Below are 23,147 nucleotides of genomic sequence, written 5' to 3'. Positions count from 1 at the left end.
GCAGACGCTGCAGAGATATGAGAAGTATCAGGGTGTAAAGCCCTCTCAGACAGTCTGTGACCCAAGAATAACAGCTCTGACTGTTTGAAGTGCCACTTTACCATGTTTAATTTGAGACCTGCTTCATCAGTTTATGGCAGCACAGGTTGAAAATGTATATGATGTTCCTGGAGCATTGGATCCATGACCATGGTGTCATCAAAGTAGCAATGATCTCCATACTGACCTTTAAAGAATTCTGAAGTCAGTTCATCACGTGTGCTACTAAATGCAGTATGGTTTGGACTTTTCTCATTTGATGCTGCTTGGGAATGAACACTTTGGAGGTCTATTGTGGAAAACAATGTTGATCCACAGCTTTGTAAACAACTCCTGCATATGTAAAGAGGAAAGTTGTTCACTACCACTGCCTTGTTAGGCTCATGTAATTCAACACAGAGATGAATCCCTTTCTTATTTGGCCACTAATGGGGAGACCCACACTGATGCATCTTCAATCCAGTCTTGAATATTCTGTTAAACAATCTGTAATTGCTCGGACACCTCACTAAGGACTGAGAAAGGTAACCACTACAGTTTCCGCTGCACAGGCTGAATGTCAGGCCAAACATGGACACAATGCACAAATCCTCTTGTACATTATATGCCAGAGGCCAGAGGAGAATGGCCAGACTGGTTCCAGCTGATAGAAAGGCAACAGTAACTCATGTAACATGTACAACCTTGAGGTAGATGGGCTACAGCAGCAGCAGAAGATCACACCGGGTGCCACTCCTGTCAGCTAAGAATGAGAAACTGAGGTAGAAATCTGCGCGGGACTAAATTTTGTATCCCGATCCCGCCCGCTCCCGCCAGGTTTTAGCCCGAACCCGACCGCTCCCGCTTATATTAAGAATTTGTTGTCCCGCTGCCCGACCCGCCCCGTTTTCTGCCCACCGCGCCCGATCCCGCTAAAGAGCGGGGGAGAACAAAACCGAAAATCACCCAGCCGTACAGTCCAGACAGCCAAGCTGTCTGTATAAACACACACACACAGCACCAAGCACACACACACAGACAAAGCTCTCTCTCTCTCTCTCTCTCTCTCTCATACGCGCGCGCGTACTAACACACACACACACACAAGCACCAAGCAGACACACAGGCGTTTGCTGTTATATCAACTCGAAGTTTTGTAATACCATGTATCAAGTACCAATGTAATACCAAAAGGTTTAATGTATAAATAAAAGAGTCGCTCCGGGCCGCAGCACACATTACTCTCGGGCCGATTGATTCGGCCTCCGCATCGGCCAGTGAATTGGGCAGTAAGTCCACAAGCATCCGGCCCGAGTCCGGCAGCCGGAGCCGGGCTGAGTGGTAAGTCTCTGGCAGGCGAGAATCTAGCCACAACTGGCCCGAGTGTATTTTGCTATTTGGGAAAGTTCTCTCTCTCTCATTCGCGCGCGCACTAACATACACACACACAAGCACCAAGCACACACACAGGCAAATCTGTCTCTCTCTCTCATTCGCATAGCAATATCCGCAATATTGCTAGACAGCCCGCTCCCGTCCCAAATTAAACCCGTTACCGACCGCTCCCGCGATTTATTCGGAAATTTGCAGACCTCTTAACTGAGGCTACAATTGGCACAGGCTCACCAAAACTGGACAATAAAAGATTAGAGAGAAACGTTGTCTGGTCTGATGAATCTTCATTTCTGCTGCAACATTCAGATGGTCGAGTCAGAATTTGGCATCAACAGCATGAAAACATGGATCCATTCTCCTTGTATCATCGGTTCAAGCTGGTGGTGGTGGTGTAATGGTGTGGTGGAGATTTTCTTGGCTCACTTTTGGGCTCATTAGTTCCAGTTGAGCATCGTGTCATCGCCACAGCCTCCCTGAGTATAGTTGCTGACGATGTTCATCCCTTTATGACCACAGTGTACTCATCTTCTGATGGCTACTTCCAGCAGGATAGCACACCATGTCATAAAGCGTGAATCATCTCAGACTGGTTTCTTGAACATGACAATGTACTCACTGTACTCAAATGGTCTCCACAGTCACCAGACCTCAATCCAATAGAGCACGTTTGGGATGTGGTGGAACAGGAGATTTACATCATGAATGTGCCGCTGACAAATCTGCAGCAACTGTCTGATGCTATAAAGTCAATATTGAGCAAAATCTCTGAGGAATATTTCCAGCACCTTGTTAATTCTATGCCACGAAGGATTCAGGCAGTTCTGAAGGAAAAAGCGGGTCCAACCCCGGTTCTCTCAAGGTTTTTTTTCTTCACTCCCATCAGGTGAAGTTTTTTTTCCCTCTCCGCTGTCGCCACTGCCTCGCATGGTTCAGGATTGGTAGAGCTACGCATCAATGAATTGGCTCTTCAGTGTTTGAACTCTCAGTAATGATTAAATCACACTGAACTGAGCTAAACTGAACTGAACTGAACTTAAACACTAAAAACTGAACTACACTGTTCCAGTTACTGAACCACACTGTTCCAGTTACTATGACCATTTATGTGAAGCTGCTTTGACACAATCTACATTGTAAAAGCGCTATACAAATAAAGCTGAATTGAATTGAAGAATTGAATTACTATTAATGTGTACCTAATAAAGTTGCCGGAGAGTGCATGTACAGTGGTGATGTGTCATGGGTTAAGGTGCTCACACAATGTAGAAGTACACATTGGTGACAGGTTTACTTTTAGCAATAAAGGTACAACTCGTGCATCCTACAAATATAAAGAATTTCATATTTGAAGTGTGATCAACTTTGAAGATGTTTACTTCACGTTTCTCTAACTCATTTTATTTAATTTGATAACATGCTATTTGTCAAGTCTGATCAGCTTTGGCTCTTTCTGCAAAGTTCAGCTCCAACCTGAATGAAACTAACCTGCCTGTGAACTTTAAGTAATCCTGAAAACCTTATTAAAAGTTTTCTTTATTTTGTTGATTATAGTTTTTGCAGCATTGTGTTTAAAAGAGTTTCAATTTGAGTTCATTTTGAATGTGTTTTGTTAAAAGTTAACCTGGAATCCTGATGTTGTTTAACCTGTTTCATCACACACCTAAATAACATCAGAAGCTCCGCCCTTTTACAGCTTTGAACAGGAAGAGACTGACTTATTATTGCTGCTTTCTGTCACACTGACTCTCTTCATTTCTGTACTGGATTCTAAAAATCATATATCATTGGAGAATGAAGACAATCACAACAAACACTTTCAAGAAGCATTTTTGAGATGTTTATTTCTGAATAGGCAGCAGATCTTTGTCATTTTTAACACGTCATTCAGAAAGTGAAAGTCAGGTTCAGATTACTGCAGCTCAAACAGTGGAAATGGCTTCACTAAATGTGTCTGCAGAAGAACTTTCTTGTCCCGTGTGCTGTGAAATCTTCAAGAATCCTGTTCTTTTATCTTGCAGTCACAGTTTCTGTAAAGAGTGTCTTCAACAGTTCTGGAGAACCAAGAAAACTCAGGAGTGTCCTGTTTGCAGGAAATCTTCAAGAGATGATCCTCCTCTTAATCTTATATTAAAAAACATGTGTGAGTTACTTCTGAAAGACAGAAATTTGACATGTTCATCAGGATCTGAGGAGATCTGCAGTTTACACAGCGAGAAACTCAAACTCTTCTGTCTGGAGGACAAACAGCCTGTGTGTTTAGTGTGCAGAGACTCCAAACAACACGACAATCACAAATTCAGACCCATCAGTGAAGTGGTTTCTTCATACAAGGTAAGACAATTTAAGTATTTGGTCATGAACACAGATACAGGGGCGGACTGGCCATCTGGCAATTCTGGCAAATGCCAGAAGGGCCGGACCATTTTTTAAATGTGGGCCGGTATGCAATTTTTTTTTTTTTTTTTTTTTTTTTTTTTTTTGTATTGTTTTTACATGCAGGCAGCTTTTATCTCTTGCAAGATGTGAGTATTATGATGATGATGATGATGATGATGATGATGATGATGATGATAGTAATAATAATAAATGTTAAGCATTGGCCCAATCAGCAATGACCGGCTGGTTTCTAGTTGGGCTGACCCAAAATCTGGCTAGAATGTCAAAAAAACAGTAGGTGCAACACAAGGTAATTGTCAGAAATGGACCATAAAAAAGGAAAGGAGGTGCCGAAAAGCTCAGAGAAAGCAAAAAAAAAAAAAGTAAAACTCTGCCGAAATGCATACAATTAACAGAAATAGTCTCGAAAGAGGGCAGCGGAGGGGTGCAAGAAGGTTGCTTTTTCGAGCCTCGGCTGGGTTAGTTGGTGTTTCCAACACATATTCACGTGGGTTTCTTCCTGGTTTCCCTCACAAGTCCAAACAAGTGCTGTAGGTGAATTGGGTAGGCTTAATTGTCCATAGTGCATGTATGTGAATGTGTGTGTATAGGGGTTTCACAGTGGGTTGCACTTTGGAGGGCATCTGCTGCGTAAAACATATGCTGGACAAGTTGGCGGTTCATTCCGCTGTTGTGATTCCAGATTATTAAAGGGACTTAGCCGAAAAGAAAATGAATGAATGATCGCATATATAAATTCGTTGTTGTTCCAGTCACATACATTTAATGTTTAAATATCTATTACATATATGGAACTGCTTATATTATTTCACCATCTGTACACCAAAATAAGTAGTGAATGTGCGTGTCCGTGCATGGGGCTGTGTTGGTGTAGTAATGTGGGCTGGTGTGGCTACAGTGCCAGGGCTGATTTTTAGTCCCAGTCCGCCCCTGCACAGATATCAGTTAAATCAGATATCATTCTTCTTTTCAGAACAGCTTTAGTTTGTCAACATTAATACAACATTCACACTTTATATTGTGGCCTTAACTAATGTGTACTTACACTGAAATTATATATTTGTTACAATGTACTTATTGTGTAACACGTTTTTACATTGTACTTTTGCTTGAATAAAAACCTACATGCAATTACAATTTAATCCTAAATCCGCCACTAAACCTACCCATACCACCACACCTTTCCCAAACCTTACCCCAATACCACTTCAAGAGCACCAGAAGTGTTCTGCAATACATTGTGAACACAGTAAGTACATTGTATTTACAACCTCATCAGAAAAAGTTGGGACAGTATGAAAAAACGCTAATAAAAAAAGAAAGTTGTGTTTTTTAAATTTACTTTGACTTGTATTTTATTACAGACAATACAACAAACACTATTTAATGTGTTCCTCATGATTTTTATTGTTTCTTTCTAAATAAACACGTATTCCAATTTTGGTTCTTGCAACACATTTCATGAAAGTTGGATCAGTAATGCTGCCATTCCTTTTCACAACACTTAAAAGACATTTAGGAACTGAAGACATCAAGTGATGAAGTGTTTCAGGTGTAGTTTTGTCCCATTCTTCCTGTAAACAAGTCTTAAGGTAGGCAACAGTTCAGGGTCTTTGTTGTCACATTTTGTGCTTGAAAATGCACCACACATTCTCTATTGGAGACAGGTCAGGACTGCAGGCAGGCCAGTCAAGTACCTGTATCCTCTTCCTCCACAGCCAGGACTTTCTAACGTGTGCAGACTGTGGTTTTGCGTTGTCTTGCTGAAATATACACGGGTGTCCCTGGAAAAGAAGGCAACATATTGTGCTCTAAAATCTCTATGTACATTTCAGCATTAATCATACCATCACAGAAGTGACAATTATCTTTACCAAGGGCACTGACACAACCCCATACCATGACAGACCCTGGCTTTTGGACTTATTGCTGGCAACAGTCAGAATGAGCCTTTTCTTCTTTGGTCTGGAGCACAAGGCGTCTAATTCTCTAAAAAAAATACCTGCAATACAGATTCATCTGACCACACTAGACCTTTCCACTGTGTGGTGATCCATCCCAGATGCCTCTTCTGGACACTGTTAACATAGGGCTTCCTTTTGGCCCAGTACAGTTTTAACTGGCATTTGTGGATGTAACTATGTATTGTGGTACTTGACAAAGGTGTGTTACAGCAGTGCTGAGCCCATGCGGGGATATCGTTTATAGATGAACGAGGATTCTTGATGCAGTGCCGCCTTAAGGATTGGAGATCACAGTTGTTCAGCTTAGACTTCTGCCCTTGTCTTTTACTTACTGAAATTCCGCCAGAGTCCTTGAATCTTTTAATGATGTTCTGCACTGTTGAAGATGAAATTTCCAAATGTCTTCCCATCTTTCTTTGAGGAGCATTGTTTTTAAACATTTCAGTAATTTTCTTACATATTTGTTGGCAAACTGGTGATCATGTGAACCCGCTAGGTACACAGTAAATAATGTTTTTTGTATTGTCTGTAATAAAATACTAGTCAAAATAAATTTAGAAATTACTATATTTTTTGTGTGTTTTTTCCATACTGTCCCAACTTTTTCTGATTTGGGGTTTTATATTCATTCATTTTTCTTGTCGGCTTAGTCCCTTTATTAATCTGGGGTCGCCACAGCTGAATGAACCACCAACTTATCCAGCAAGTTTGAACCCTAGCGGATGCCCTTCCAGCCGCAACCCATCTCAGGGAAACATCCACACACACATTCACACACACACACTCCGGACAATTTAGTCTACCCAATATACCTGTACCGAATGTCTTTGGACTGTGGGGGAAACCGGAGCACCCGGAGGAAACCCACGCGAAGGCAGGGAGAACATGCAAACTCCACATAGAAACGCCAACTGAGCCGAGGATCAAACCAGCGACCTTCTTGCTGTGAGCCAACAGCACTACCTACTGCGCCACTGCCTCGCCCGGGGTTTTATATTTATAATTATAAATATAAAACATAGTAGTTAAGGCCTAATTAATATAAAGCTAAAACAAAATGAGCCTGTAAATTTTATTCTGAATAAGTTTAGTTGGAGATGTCCACATAAATACTGTAAATCACAGCTCTACAAGATATTATCACTAAGTTTTCTTCACAGTAATTTGGTGTTTTTATTTGTTCAACTCTAGGAGAAGCTCAATACAGCACTGAAGTCTTTACAAAAGAAACTCAAACACAATGAAAAAATGCAAGCAGAGTTTGAGAAAACAGTTCAACACATCAAGGTGAGAAACAGAATCAAGAGTCTTTTTCATTACAGCTGCTGGAGACACAAATTTGACTTGTTTTAATAGATTCCAGTGAATTATTTTTGTTAGCATCAGTTAGCTTTAAGATATTTAATGTTGAGATTTTGACTTTATTTTGTATATTTATGATGTGATGCTGATGTTTGTTGATTATTAAACATTGTGGTTTGCTTTCAGTCTCAAGCCGATCACACAGAGCGTCAGGTTAAACATGAGTTTGAGAAGCTTCATCAGTTTCTCCGAGATGAAGAAGAAGCTACAATCACTGCACTGAGAGAGGAAGAGGAGCAGAAGAAGCAGATGATGAAGGAGAAGCTGGAGGAGATGAACACACACATCTCAGCTCTTTCACACACGATCAAAGACACGGAGGAGATGCTGAAAGCCAATGACGTCTGCTTTCTAAAGGTCTGATTTCAGATCAGTGATTGATTGATTGATGATGGATTGAGCTCTTGATGATCAGTTGTGTGTTTGTTCTGCAGGAGTTTCCAGTCTCGATGGAAAGGTGAGTGATCTGCTGGTGTCTCTGCTCTCTCTGCTTCTGAATCCTGCAGTTCTGACTCCTGAATGTTCTTCCAGAGTCCAGATCTCACAGCCGGATCCACAGACGCCTTCTGGAGCTTTGATTCATGTGTCTCGCTACTTGGGGAACCTGCCGTTCAGAGTCTGGAAGAAGATGCAGGACATCGTCCACTACAGTGAGTCTCTATATCTCTGCTCATATATAGGTAATGTCTGAAGAACTTATTTAAGCTTGTGGAATAACTGTATGTATGTATATATATATATATATATATATATATATATATATATATATATATATATATATATATATATATATATATATATACATACATATACAGTTGAGGTCAGAATTATTAGCCTCCCTGTTTATTTGTTTCCAAATTTTTGTTTAACAGAGAGCAGATATTTTCAACACATTTCTAATCATAATAGTTTTAATAACCTCTCTCTAATAACTGATTTATTTTATCTTTGCTATGATGACAGTAAATAATATTTTACTTGATATTTTTCAAGACACTTCTATACAGCTTAAAGTGACATTTAAAGGCTTAACTAGGTTAATTAGGTTAACTAGGCAAGTTATTGTATAATGATGGTTTGTTCTGTAGACTATCAAAAAATATATAGCTTAAAGGGGCTAATAATTTTGTCCTTAAAATGGTGTTTAAAAATTAAAAACTGCTTTTATTCAAGCCCAAATAAAACAATTAAGACTTTCTCCAGAAGAAAAAATATTATCAGACATACTGTGAATATTTCCTCGCTCTGTTAAACATCATTTGGGAAATATAAAAAAAATGAAAAAAAAATCAAAGGGGGTCTTGGACTTAGACATAAGACTTAGTGTGTGTGTTTGTGTGTGTGTGTGTGTGTGTGTGTGTGTATATATATATATATATATATATATACAYATATATATATATATATATATATATATATATATATATATATATATATATATATATATATATATATACACACACACACACAACAGTTCTGTCTGGTTCTCGGATCTGATTGGCTGATAGCCGTGACATATTTAAGTAATATCAGCACTCGTAAAGCCTCTTTATCCTTTGTGTTTTACTCCGCACACATACAGCCAGCAAAAAGCAGACTCCAGGGGCGGACTGGCCATCTGGCAAACCGGGCACTTTCCTGGTGGGCCGACGTACTTTTTGGGCCGGGCTGATCATCGTCTTATGATCTGATCGGCCCATAAAAGGCTTACCAGCCTATGGTTTTTTTCTGCCTTATTGATTGACGCTGCTGTGATCTGTGACTCTCTGAAAGTAAGATGCTTTTTTCCCGGACAGACAGACCGGGCCGGCCCATGTGACACTCTGCAGCCCATTGGCTCTTTTCTGTATTGACATTGGTCTGGCCCAATCACAAACTCCTATTTTGGACTCCGTGTGAGCGTGCGTCGTCTGTGTGTATTTGTCAAAATAGTCGAGAGTCAGAGAGAAGAAACGCAAGGGAGGCGCAGAGAAATCGCGGGAAATACACCGGCGTTTCATTTAGCGATTCTGAAAAGTTCTCTGTTCTTTCTAGTACAAGGATAAAACGCAAATCACGTGACCACACACACTCTGCCTAGAGCTGCAGCCAATAATTCAGCGGGTGAGCATTAACCCCAGGTGAGAGTATAGTGCATGTCAGACAGTTCATCTGCTGGATCTGATCTCACTATAGTTGTTAAACGTGATATTCATCTTGTTGTCTCTATCTAACAACTCTTATGTCTTTTGAATCACTTGTTCTCAGTTAACTTTTTTGGCTGAGTGCAAAGATCAGCTAATATATTAATTTATGTAACCACATACACTGATTCTGCACATTGACTGATTGCTTACCTTTATCGTTTAAATTTAATGTACGTTATACTGTTATAATGGCCATTATTGATTATTAAAACTGATATTCTGCAAAAGAGACGGGGTAAAGTTTGTTCTTTTCAATGAAAATGAAAGGAGGCAGTTATATTTAAGCCCTGTTTTGTTATAAATATGCAGAGTGGAGATGACGCTCATATAAAAATGCAGCTGCACGAGGCTGTTTGGTGTCTGTAAATCATAATATCAAAATGAAACAAATTTGACTTATATTATGTTTTCATTGTTTAGATAGTGAAACAGAAAGCAGGATGAGATGAAAGAGGCTAAAATGTAACACTGTTCCCTTTGAAGATTTACCCATGCATTAGCAGGCAGTTTTTGTTATGTTTATTATTGAATATAGGCTGAGTGTATAGTGTATTGAATAAGCTAAACATGCTGGAATAGTTGGCAGTTCATTCCACTGCGGCAACCACTGATAAATAAGGGACTTATGTGAAGAAAAATAAATGAATGAATAGTATATTTTTTAGAACTCAACAAATATCTTTATGGACAGTTTACAGAAATTAAATTGAGATTAAAGTTTGTATTTATTTATTTATTTAATATATATGGCTTTTATGGTGTTTTATAGAATTTGAGTTGATAAAAATATTGGACGTGCATAGATAGATGGCATTTTGATTGAATTTAGTGGGCCGCTCTGGCCCAAAATGCCAGGGCTGATTTTTTGCCCCAGTCCAGCCCTGGCAGACTCTACGGATCTAAAGTTTAAATGATGCTTGCTCAGCTGTTTAACTGTCAGCTTATGATTTGAATTCAACGCGGAACAAAGTACTTCCTCATACAAAAGGGTTATTGAGACTTTCTGTGTTTGATTTTGGTTTTTTATACACAATTATGCCGTCAAACTGTTGTATAAACGCAATATCACACTTGTAGCAAGGCAATATGGCTGTATATCGGCACTGGTGGAACGCACTCCTCCCACCACCAACGCACGCCTATTCTGTGTGTGTGTGTGTGGAGGAAACTGGTACTAAAGAACAAGGAGGTGGGGTGCGATTGTTATTAAAAACTGTGAGAAGCGGGGTTACGACCAGCATTTAAGTAACTGTAATTCCTGTATACGGATCAGTACTCAGACCTCGTCAACTCCAATGAACAAGATGCATTATATACATAAATGCTTGTGTATAAATGTTAATTTCTAACCTCTCTATAAACAGGATATGATTATACCTGCAGGTTTATTACTATAGCAAATGAACAAATTTTTTAAATAAAAAAAAAAAACATCTTTAACGTCTTGTTTAAAAGTAATTCTGTCATTCTATGTTATTATATGGTATGGTTCACTTCTTTGGTATCTTTGATAGTGTAAACTGACATGAAATTTCAGAAAATGCTTCTCAATATACTTCATAGTAAGGTCTATACTGCATACATCTGCCTTTGGATGAATAATATACACCACCAACACAATTATCTTAATAAATTCTCAATGCAAGTAATGTAACTGTAGGGATACTGTGAACACCTAAATTCTCTTGGTTTATAACTTCTCTCTCATGAAAGCAGTCTTGTTGATTGTGTCTCTTCAGCTCCTGTGATTCTGGATCCAAACACTGCAAACCCATTTCTCAACATGTCTGATGATCTGACCAGTGTGAGGGACAGAGACGACATCGAACCTCTTCCTGATAATCCAGAGAGGTTTGACCAAATGTACTGTGTTCTGGGTTCAGAGGGTTTTACCTCAGGAAAACACTGCTGGGATGTGGAGGTCAAAGGAAGTCAATTCTGGAGTCTTGGAGTCACTACAGCATCAAACCAGAGGAAGGGAAAAAAATTCTTTAACACCGGTGTCTGGTGTGTGCGGTATGGTTGTACAGTCAGTACTGGTTTTCGTGTTAAACAGGATTTTGAGTGTGTGAGAGTTGATCTGGACTGTGACAGAGGAACAGTGTCTTTCTCTGATCCTGTAACAAACACACATCTACACACATTCACAACCACCTTCACCGAGTCTGTCTTTCCTTTCTTCTATTGTTGGTCTTCTGCTCTAAGGATCTTACCTATCCTGGTATAAACAATTATCCTGGTATAAACAATGTGATGATCGCTCTTTTACAGTGGCAGGTCCAAAAATTGTTTTAATAAGGTGCTATATAAATAAAGTTGATTGATCGATTGATTACTGACTTTTTCAGTAAACTCCTGTATTAATAGAAGACTGATCGAAGTCTTCTGAACAGTGCTAAGGTGCACTTTGCACTCACACTAAAAGCATACTGAGCCCAAACGCCTATTGCATGGGGTACTCGACACGGTTTCTGGAGAGCTGCCTTGCTGCAGAGTTCTGCTCCAACTCTGATCACACTTCAACCAATTAATTACGACCTCATTCATTCATTTTCCTTCAGCTTAGTCGCCACAGCAGAATGAACCGCCAACTATTCCAGCATATGTTTCACACAGCGGACACAACTTAGTACTGGGAAACACCCATACACTTTCACACTCATACACTACAGCCAATTTATTCACCTTTTCACCTATAGCTCATGTGTTTGGACTGTGGGAGAAACTGGAGCATGTGTAGAAAATGTGTAGGGAGAACATGCGAACTCCACACAGCCAGCCCAGCCAGGACTTGAACCAGCGACCTTCTTGCTGTGAGGGGACAGTGCTAACCACTGAGCCACCGTGCCACTCCGTGGGACCTGAACAAAACTTAATAATTACAGGCAGGTGTGTTTGATATAAGTTGCAACCATAATCTGCAGGAAGATAGATCTTCAGAAACAGGCTTTGGCCTAGCGTGAGTACACCCAAAACCTTTAAGGGCACAAAACGAAGACTCGAAAGCCAAGTGTGAAACTAAAGAATCAACGTCACATTTTCATATGGATTTATTAATTGTAACCCAGATTACTGAAGGGTTATATTTGTACATTTATAAAATAATACAAATGATCAGGGGATAAAACAACATATAACTGTGGATTCATTGTTCTAAAATGTTCTTAAGAAATAAATTGTTTAAAAATAATAATGTGAAATATTCACATGTTATTGGTTTAGCCAATCAGTGATGTGTGGGAGGGATTTGCGCTTGCTGACGCAGTGGGAAGAGATCGCCAGACTGTGGAGGAAGAGAGAGTGAGATCGCTAGAGTTGATGATTTAAACTGTGAAATCAGATTATAACTTTGAAACTAGTTTGAGAAACTTACAAAAAGCTTTCATAGAGAAGTATTTGAAGAGGATTCAGTCGTTAAATTGTTCCTGTGACGATCGATGTGAAAATTGCATCATTGTGTTGTTTAGGAGTGAATATATGGACATGGTCAGGTTTTTTTTCTTTGGTGTTTTTGATTGAAGACTGATTCCCATTGATGGCGAGCCAACCTATTCGGACACTAGAAAAGGAAACTGGAAATTCACCCTACTGAACCAGGAGAGTACTTTAATACTTTTTATTTTTCCAGCTCAAGGTAAAAGACTGTTTTTTTCCGTTTCTGGATAGAGACTGTTCGTGTTTTTTTTCCCCCGAGAACTGATTAAGAAAAAGACTAATACCAGCGCACGGACACTTGGAAATCAAACTATTTTCCTTTTGAAGTGAAATGAGAAATACTGAGTTTGTTGATTCTGAACAAGTGGGTTTCTTTACATTTTCAATGTAATTTCAATTGAACTTTATTTTGTTTTATTGTGTTTTAATTGTTTATTTTATTTTGGGGAAAGATCTGCAGAAAAATATATCTATAAACATTTCAAATACTTACCTATATAGTGGTTTCTGTCATTTTTCAGCAAATGCTCATTACCTCCAGTAGTCGAATCCTAGGCTTCTGATGTCCAGATTGATTTGATAGTGTAACCTGTTACATAATCATTTTTACTATTCAATGAATGTGAACTGTCATAGTTTATTAGACATGCAAAACCCCTCGCTGCACCTTCAGCAAACCTCCTAATTCCAGCAGCACGAGGACTTTATAATAATTTAAGAGTGTCAAAAGTTGTGGATCTGTCAGCAGAAGATTTGACTGTGTGACACTGCAACCCAATGGACTCAAAATACAAATCAATTAAACTAAAGCAACCTCCATTGTTCTGAGCAAGTGCACTTCTCTTCCTGTTAAACTGAACAGTCGCATCATCGATGAGGTAAGCATGCTCCAGCTAGGAAGGTAAAAATGCTTTCCCACTTTCCTTTTAAATACTGTGAGTTGGTGAAGCACACGACAGGGCAGACCTGTGAGTGAGGCTGGAGGATGGATTTGCTTAAAAATTTTATATAAGTGCATACAAACAAGTAAGTGTGGTGATAAGTGCTCGGGTACTTTGGGTGTCTTTTCCTCTCCAGGTCGTAGATTCCAGTACTTCCTCTTCGGGCTAAGCGGTGGCAGCGTATCGTCTGGGAAAACAGAAAAACAGGTAAGCATCAGTGTAATGGAGTCGTGGCTCACCTCTTGGGTCTCTGAGCCTCTCTTTTATGGGGTGGCTTGATTAATGTCGGGACTGATTGACCCTTAGAGCTGGCTTATACTTCAGTGTCGAGTGATTGCCGTGACCCATGGCACCCACCTGCCAACATTCGGATCATAAAATCCGGGAGATGTATCCAGGGGTGCGCATGAGTTGAAGAACAGGGGGAGGAGAGGATGGTGGGGGGTGAAGAACTGTGAAGAACTGGCTAGTGCGTGCGAACTGAAGAGCGGCGAGCGGGTATTGATATGGTTGCGCGTTGGGTTCAGTGCGCATGGGGACTGTACCAAAAAGCTAGGCGGACTGTACCAAAAAGCTGAAGAACGAGGGGGTGTTCGAGGGGCGGAATTCCAGGAGACAGATTAATACGGGAGATGGGTCTGAAATACGGGAGACTCCCGGGAAAAACGGGAGTGTTAGCGGGTATAATGGCAACTGCCTTGCTCGTAGCCGTTCTTTTATACTTCTGCGCGCTGTTTGTGTTGCTCTGCAATAACACTTCTGAAACGTTAGCAAGTAGTAGGTGTTTATGTTCCTCTGTGTCGAGTTTCATTGCTGTTGTATTTATTTATTTATTTTTAAAGCTAATGTACAAATAGCTAAAACTAGCTCATTCAGAGGATGAAACTGGCAGACGTGCAACAACTTTTATCATAAGGTAAACACAAAACAAATGTTTCCATCTGGAGCTCTTTCATTAGACTCGACACTTGTAAACACTCACTCCAACAGGTTCGTGAGGCTCTCGGTCCTACCCACACTGGTCACAGCTACCAAGCCAACCAATTACAGAGCTTGTAGTATACGTCGTTGCGATGTGTAGTTAAATTTTTTGACATGTGCGCGTCAGCCACGTTGAGGGCCAAGCGACCATGCGAAGGCTGCACTGGAGCATACATGTGTGCTTGACGCAGAAGTATATATCAGCCTTTAGTAATGATCTTCAGGTGTGTCCGTTGTATTGCCAGGGTAATACTGATCTCCATGCTGGACACCAAGCGAAATACTCCAAAAAAAGACATACATGTTTAGCACCAAAATATTATCTATCTTGTTAGTGTACTCCTGTGGCTAAAAGGCTCACCCATCTGGACAAGACAAAGTTTATCAAAGATGTATCCTCCAGCAGATAACAGGCAGTGTATTTTACTTTTTATTTTGCTTTATTGATGAGGCAGCAAAACCACGTTACCAGTCACATCAAACATATTTATACTGAGCCCAAATAAAAAACATTCCCAAAATCTGAGGTGAATAAAGATCCAGATGACCAGATGTTGTCCTGTGCTCTTTCTCACAGATCTTCTCTTCAGAGCTTTTGTTGTTTTATTGCAGAATTTCTGCTTAGTCAAATCCATGCTGACACTATATGTGTAAAGCTGAGTAGCTTTGGCACTTCAGATCCACTTTTTTAGTAATCCTGAAAACCCTTTCAGTAGTTGTGATTTGAATTTGTATTTGATTTTATGTTTTGTAGCCATGTGTTTGATGTGTTTTGCTGGAATCGTGATGTTGTTTGACCTGTTTTATCATGCCTAAAGGAGATCAGAGCTCCGCCCTCTTACAGCTCTGACCAGGAAGACACTCACTTATTATTCCTGCTTTCTGTTACGCTGACTCTCTTCATTTCTGTACTGGATTAAAAAAGGATCAGAAATCAGTGGAGAATGAGGACAAACCCTTTCAAGGAAGATTTCTGAGACATTAATTCCTGAACAGGCAGCAGATTTTTGTGGTTTCATTTTTAAACCGTCATTCAGAAAGTAAAAGTAAGGTTGCTGGAGCTCAAACAATGGAAATGGCTTCACTAAATGATTCTGAAGAAGAACTTTCTTGTCCCGTGTGCTGTGAAATCTTCAGGAATCCTGTTCTTTTATCATGCAGTCACAGTGTGTGTAAAGAGTGTCTTCAGCAGTACTGGAGAACCAAGACAACTCAGGAGTGTCCTGTTTGCCGGAGAAGGTCTTCAAGAGATGATCCTCCAGTTAACCTTGTGTTAAAAAACTTTTGTGAGTTCCTGAAGGAGAGAAATGAGAGATGCTCATCAGCATCTGAGGAGATCTGCAGTTTACACAGTGAGAAACTCAAACTCTTCTGTCTGGAGGACAAACAGCCTGTGTGTGTGATGTGTGTTACTTTACAACAACACGACAATCACAAATTCAGACCCATCAGTGAAGTGGCTTCATCATACAAGGTAAGACAAGAGTTTCTTCATTAATAGGTAAAGAACAATGATTGTGAAACATGAGCACAGATATCAGCCAAGTAAACAAAAAAACAGAAATTACAGCATCCAAACATTGTGAAAAAAATAATAAATTTTGGTGATATTTTGGCGCAATCTTCTGTGTAGAACTGAAAAACATTAACTTTTGTTCGTCAACATTCATTGACATATAAAAGCTACGTAATATTTACTTATGCTGTCAGTGTTACTGCTGTAACACTGTTGTCAATAATCAGACATAATCAGACTTCTTACATCTTGTCCAGTTTAACAATATGGATGCAGTTTCATAGATCTGGGAAATTATTTAAAACTACAGGTCAAGAACATTCACACAGACCCAGTTAGCACTGAATAATTTTTTTAATAATTAATTAAATGATTTTATCTTTTACAAACTCCATTTTGTGTTGATTAAGCCTTTGTTTTACGTTGCAGATTTTAATTTCTGAATCAGTTTTGTTGGAGATTAATTTAATGGTTTACCTATTTTTTTAATTGTTCAAATGCAGGAGGAGCTCAATACAGCACTGAAGTCTTTACAGGAGAAACTGAAACACAATGAAGAAATGAAAGTTAAGTTTGAGAAAACAGTTCAACACATCAAGGTGAGGAAAAACAACCAGGAATGATTTGCATTGCAGCTGCAGGAGACACTATTATAACTCAATTAGATTAATGTGTAGCAGTCAATGCTTTCAGTGATAAACATTAGTTGGCATTAGTTTATTTTGCATATTTATAAAGTGATGTTGGTTATTAAAGATTACTTAGGGTGTTTGTGATTTACTTTCAGTCTCAAGCTGAATGATTTGCATTGCAGCTGCAGGAGACACTATTATAACTCATGGTATATTAAGATTAATAGCAGTCAATGCTTTTAGTGATAAACATTAGTTGGCATTAGTTTATTTTGTATATTTGTTATGTGATGTTGATTAATAAAGTTTACTAAAGGTGATTGTGATTTACTTTCAGTCTCGAGCTGATCACACAGAGCGTCAGGTTAAACATGAGTTTGAGAAGCTTCATCAGTTTCTCCGAGATGAAGAGGAAGCTACAATCACTGCACTGAGAGAGGAAGAGGAGCAGAAGAAGCAGATGATGAAGGAGAAGCTGGAGGAGATGAACACACACATCTCAGCTCTTTCACACACGATCAAAGACACGGAGGAGATGCTGAAAGCCAATGACGTCTGCTTTCTAAAGGTCTGATTTCAGATCAGTGATTGATTGATTGATGATGGATTGAGCTCTTGATGATCAGTTGTGTGTTTGTTCTGCAGGAGTTTCCAGTCTCGATGGAAAGGTGAGTGATCTGCTGGTGTCTCTGCTCTCTCTGCTTCTGAATCCTGCAGTTCTGACTCCTGAATGTTCTTCCAGAGTCCAGATCTCACAGCCGGATCCACAGACGCCTTCTGGAGCTCTGATTCATGTGTCTCGCTACTTGGGGAACCTGACATACAGAGTCTGGAAGAAGATGCAGGACATCGTCCACTACAGTGAGTCTCTACATCTGTGCTCACACACAGACACTGTTCACTAAAGTATTTGAAAAGTTTATAGTTCTCATATGTAATGAATATTTATATATTATATGTTAAATTATATATATAATGTTGAACCCTCAAGGGAAACTGATGGTTACAATTGGAGCGTAACTACAGCTCAACCCCTCATTGTAATCCCACTTCTCATCAGTCTACCCCATTGGTATTTAGATTATCTTGCTGGCAGATCCTCTAGGCTGGCCATGTTGTCATTCAATGAGTCTGGCAAGTAGGTGGTGAGAGAGGGTGAGCTGTCCCTACCAGAGGAGAGCCTGGGATCTCCTCCACCCTTAGGAGTGCCTGCTGTCCCAGACCTCAACACTGAGATCAATGCTATGCTTTCTCGAGTGGCCACTGTGTTTGGGTTAGAGGTCCCACAGCCTCCAGCTCTGCAGCTGGTCCATTTAGATATGTGGCGACTAAGAAATGAGTAAAACCTTTCTTTTCCAGAGGTGCACAAGGAGCCAATCTGCCCAGTCTGGAAGCTGCTCTGCTCTCACCACACCGAATTGTATGTGGCCATTCTCCTGGTGGAAAAGGCAATTGCAGTCAACTTTTGCTTGTTACTTTTAACATGTGTGGTGGCTCAACCTATTTAATTTCTTGTCATTGTGTAATATGAAGGTCTTTTTGACTCCATGTACTTTTTACAAGTGCTGAGAACACTTCCTAAAAGATTTTTTTGATTTGAATGGCATCTATGTTTGCGTTAGTCCATATCACAAAGTGTACATAGTCTTGGATCCATCCAGTAACTTGAGCAGGTGACTGTTGTGGTCATAGATAGTCGAGACTGATTCCTTTAAAGACTCCAGTGACAGATGAGTGTCCACATTGATCCCGTAGGCGAGCCTGAACACCCGTCAGTGACCAACTCAGGCCTGCAGCTTTTCCACAACAGACATCCAGCATTCTCAAGCCTCCAGCGCCCAGATTGCAGCTCTACACAAGATGTTTGGGAGGCATGACCTGGTTATCTGATTCCTCAGAAGCGCTAGGAAACTGAATCCATCTTGCATGCCTCTCATTCCCTCTTGGGATCTCTGTAGTCCTCTCCAGAGTGCAGAGAGAGCTGTTTGAGCCACTTAATTCAGTATCTTTTTGGATTTTTTGTCTTTAAAGACAGCTTTGCTGATCATGCTGGCTTCTTTGAGAAGAGTTGAGTTCCCATAGGCAGTAGGATCAACAAACTTTGGCTTCAATTTGGGCTGGTTAACTCTCATGTTGTCCTGAGACTCTGACCTGGCTATGTGCCCTAGGTACTTACCATTCTTATCATGGAGCAGGTAGTGAACCTGCAAGCACTACCCCTGGAGGAAGCAAACAAAGCCCTTTGACTGCAGTGTCCTATTCGCAGACATCACAATTATGTAGACCACACTTAGAGCACAGCATCCTCTGAGCAGCTCTTTTTAAGTTTTTTGTGGTTGACAGAAGAGGAGTGCCATATCCAAACAGAGGTTGGCCCACTGGATTGTGGATCCCATTGCCTATGCTTTTCATATCTAGGGTGAGCCTTACACTCCAGGGGTGAGAGCACACTAACGAACATCTCTAGAGCCGCAGGCTGGGTGACACCTAAAACACTCTCACAAGGTGTTACAATCTCAGAGTGAAGCTGGTTTCTCTTAGTTACTCGATAATGCAAGTCATCCAAGAGGAATCTAAGCTTTGTGTCAAAAATGCTTGTTGCACCATGCTCCATAACCCAGAAATACATGTTCTTATACTGCTTTGCTTCCCCATTAGTCAACCCTAGAGAGTTCATCGAAGTGCCACAACACCAGTCTCAGTAGAGGAGCTGACTCGGCTTGGTTCTGAGATGTCTAGTATGCCCACAGTGTTCTAAGGATTGGTGCCAGCTATGTGCGGTGTACACATATGTGCTCCATAGATGAACCCATGTATCGGCTAATATGTTGTGCTCCCCCTAGACAGATTTAGTCCATTTTTGTATTTTGTTACAAGGTCTCCTTGTTAAGGTTGCATGTGAACTCCACAGTGTCCTTCCCTTTTGGAACCAGAAGCTGTAGCTCAGTTTAGTTGGGCATAAACGTCAGTACAACTTCGCAAGTTATTTTACCAATATTAGGTAATTAGGGCCAAGGGACATTGGATGCTTGCACCTTTCTGGATGTTGTGCTCACACCCAAATGTGCAACAGATTCAGATGCTGTGAATTTTTTTATAGTTTTTTTTATAGTTTTATAGTTAAAAATTTTTATTTGCCCTAGTCAAATTTTAAACATAACTCATAGTGATTGACTGAAGGTAACAGAGATATCATGTTCCCTTGCCTAAATGCAAGTCTGATTGAGCTTGATAATAAATGTTAAAGATATTGAGTTTTATGCACAGAATTTATATCTCAATGGGTCGATTATTCTGATCTATTTATTAATTGATTTTTCTAAAATATAATTTTCTTCTAATATTTTGTCTTATTCAACAGTTCTCCCCTATGTGTCAGATTGCGGTAAGGCTATCAGGCTTCATTCTGTGATAACAACCTCCTGTGTGTTTTTTACTTTAATTAGTTGATCAGAGGATGATGTGTTTGATCAAAAGGTCGGGTTTCATAAATCATAATAATCTGTTTGTTTCCCTCTTAATCATTAGAAGAACATCTTATCAGCTGTTGATTGTGTCTCTTCAGCTCCTGTGATTCTGGATTCAAACACTGCTCATCCACGTCTCGTCCTGTCTGATGATCTGACCAGTGTGAAATACAGTGGAAAGGATCAACCTGTTCCTGATAATCCAGAGAGATTTGACTGTTATTCCTGCATTCTGGGTTCAGAGGGTTTTACCTCAGGAAAACACTGCTGGGATGTGGAGGTCAAAGAGACTTTATACTGGAGTCTTGGAGTAACTACAGCATCAAACCAGATCAAGGGTGGTGATTTCTTTACCACTGGTATCTGGAGTCTGGGGTATGGTTGTACTGTAAGGTCTGGCTATACTGTTAAACAGGAACTTGAGCGTGTGAGAGTTGATCTGGACTGTGACAGAGGAACAGTGTCTTTCTCTGATCCTCTTACAAACACACATCTACACACATTCACAACCACCTTCACTGAATCTGTCTTTCCTTTCTTCTATTGTGGTTTGTTTTCTTCTCTGAGGATCTTACCGTTGAGTAGTCAGTCAAAGTTACACCTGTAGGTTTGAATCTTCTTTTATATATAATCCACATTACATGAGTGAGAGTGTTGTTGATCTGTGATTGGTCCAGCACTGCAGACACACTGACATTGTCAAATCACTTTTAGACAACAGATCAATAAACAAGAAGCCAAAGTAACATTGTATTTATGTAAAAAGAAAAAATATCAAGAATAATTTTATGTCTTTGCATAACCATGTCTGTAAGAGTTAAACCTGATTCTGCCTCTTCAAATGATTGATAATGTAATAAAATTGAGATAATTGTACGAGAAAACAAAAAGAGAACAAATACTTGTTTTGTCACTAGATCCTGTGACTACTACTTCTGGTGGCTTTAAACTAATTCATTCATTCTTTTTTTTTGGCTTAGTCTCCAGCCATATCACCCTGCAGCCCAAGACCGGTTACTCACTGAAGCTAAGCAGGGCTGAGCCTGGTTAGTACCTGGATGAGAGACCACTAGGGAACACCAGGTTGCTGGTGGAAGTGGTGTTAGTGAGGCCAGCAGGGGGTGCTCAACCTGTGGTCTGTGTGAGTCCTAATGCCCCAGTAAAAGTGAAGTGGACACTATACTGTCAGTGGGTGCCGTCTTTTGGATGAGACATTAAACCGAGGTCCTGACTCTCTGTGGTCATTAAAATCCCATGGCACTTCTCGTGAAAGAGCAGGGGTGTAACCCCGGTGTCCTGGCCAAACTCCCTCTATCGGCCCATTCGATCATGGCCTCCCAATCATCCCCTTCCACCGAATTGGCTCTATCACTGTCTCTCCACTCCACCAATAGCTGGTGTGTGGTGAGCGCACTGGCGTCGATGTCCTGTGGCTGCCGTCGCATCATCCAAGTGGATGCTGCACACTGGTGGAGGTGTGGAGATACCCTACCCCCCCCCCCCCCCCCTTCATGATTGTAAAGCGCTTTGGGTGTATGGCCATACACAATAAATGCACTATATAAATACACATTACATTACATTACACATTACATTACATTTATTAATCTGAGGTCGCCACAGCGGAATGAACCTCCAACTTATCCAGCATATGCTTTAAGCAGCGGATTCCCTCCCAGCTAAAGGACTTCACTGGTTCAAGTCCTTACCCAACCAGCCAACCACCAGCCCCCCATTCAAGCTTTTCCACCAGCCCCTCACTCCCTGCTTCACTTTCTATCCAACACCCCCAAAACTTTCTGATTCCTCCAAACCCTCCCCAAGCCACAGCCCATGCTATCTCTCGGGACAGAATGCCAAACACACATTTACCTTACAATGGAGTTTTCATCTAGGCTTTGGACCACTGGACCAACTCTATAACATCACTAGGAGGGTGCTTGGGAGTATGCCCAACCAGCCCACTTGTGTTTTGTGGACCTGGAGAAGGCATTCGACTGTTTCCCTCGTGGCATTCTGTGGGGGGTGCACTGGGAGTATGGGGTCGGAGGCACTTTGTACAGGCTCTTGCATGAACTGAGCAGGAATTTGGTTCGCATTGCCGGCAATAAGTCAGACTTGTTCCAGATACATGTTGGACTCCAGCAGTATTGACCTTTGTCACCGGTTCTGTTCATAATTGTTTAGGGACTACAGAATTTCATCTCTGCTATTTGCAGATGATGTTGTTCTGTTGGCCTAATCAGACATAGATCTTCAGCATGAACTGGGAGAGTTTGCTGCCGAGTGTGTCATGGCAGGGATGAGATTCCATCAGGAAAAGGTGACATCCTTATAGATGAGGAGCTCTGTCACCCAAGAGGAGCTCGGAGTATCCTACAATGTAGCTCCTCCACATTGAGAAAAAGTGGCTCGGGCATCTGATTTGGATGTCCCCTGGATGCCTACCCAGGGAAGTGTTCCAGGTTTGTCTCACATGGAGGAAGTCCTGAGAAAGACACAAGACACCCTGAAGGGTCTCTCGGCTTGCCTGGGAATGCGTCAGGAGAAAGTGTCTAGGGAAAGGCAAGTCTAGAGGAGAATTAGGTGGAGGGAAAAAAAAGCATAGATATAAGAAATCATTAAAAAGAAACCAGCTGGAATGATGGTTGTATACCTGTATAAGGTTTTAAATTAAAACTAATGATGTAAAGAGATCTGAGCTCTGGTAAAACTAAATGGTTTTCTGAAGTGCAATACCTTGCCTATATTTGGTCAAGCTGATTGGTGTACTTGTAGTGGTAGATCAAATGATCCAGTGAGGTAGAGTCAAGGTCTATATGCGTTTTCTCCAGATCTATGTTAATGTCATCT

General features: G+C 40.6%; 2 protein-coding genes across 5 annotated transcripts; both read left to right on the top strand.

Moving 5' to 3' along the window:
* Window positions 1-3,124: 3,124 nt before the first annotated feature.
* Window positions 3,125-11,561, top strand: trim35-23 (tripartite motif containing 35-23). Its single transcript, NM_001044961.1, has 6 exons — window positions 3,125-3,744; window positions 6,966-7,061; window positions 7,263-7,493; window positions 7,571-7,593; window positions 7,668-7,786; window positions 11,062-11,561. The coding sequence occupies exons 1-6, from the start codon at window positions 3,346-3,348 to the stop codon at window positions 11,547-11,549; spliced, it is 1,356 nt and encodes a 451-aa protein (NP_001038426.1). The 5' UTR covers window positions 3,125-3,345; the 3' UTR covers window positions 11,550-11,561.
* Window positions 11,562-12,583: 1,022 nt separating this feature from the next.
* Window positions 12,584-21,149, top strand: trim35-24 (tripartite motif containing 35-24). 4 transcript variants are annotated; one of them, XM_073941444.1, is made up of 8 exons: window positions 12,584-13,635; window positions 13,835-13,905; window positions 15,817-16,153; window positions 16,699-16,794; window positions 17,165-17,395; window positions 17,473-17,495; window positions 17,570-17,688; window positions 20,393-21,036. In XM_073941444.1, the coding sequence occupies exons 3-8, from the start codon at window positions 16,082-16,084 to the stop codon at window positions 20,899-20,901; spliced, it is 1,050 nt and encodes a 349-aa protein (XP_073797545.1). In that variant the 5' UTR covers window positions 12,584-13,635; window positions 13,835-13,905; window positions 15,817-16,081; the 3' UTR covers window positions 20,902-21,036. The 4 variants fall into 4 exon arrangements, with proteins under 4 accessions (XP_073797545.1, XP_073797537.1, XP_073797555.1 ...); XM_073941436.1 differs by having other exon boundaries at window positions 15,498-16,153; XM_073941454.1 differs by having other exon boundaries at window positions 12,584-13,905.
* Window positions 21,150-23,147: the final 1,998 nt, after the last annotated feature.

The sequence above is a fragment of the Danio rerio genome, chromosome 3 (assembly GCF_049306965.1).
Source record: "Danio rerio strain Tuebingen ecotype United States chromosome 3, GRCz12tu, whole genome shotgun sequence".
NCBI lineage: Eukaryota > Metazoa > Chordata > Actinopteri > Cypriniformes > Danionidae > Danio > Danio rerio.
The sequence above is the reverse complement of the archived record's forward strand: the minus strand, read 5'-3'. Positions and strand labels throughout refer to the sequence as shown.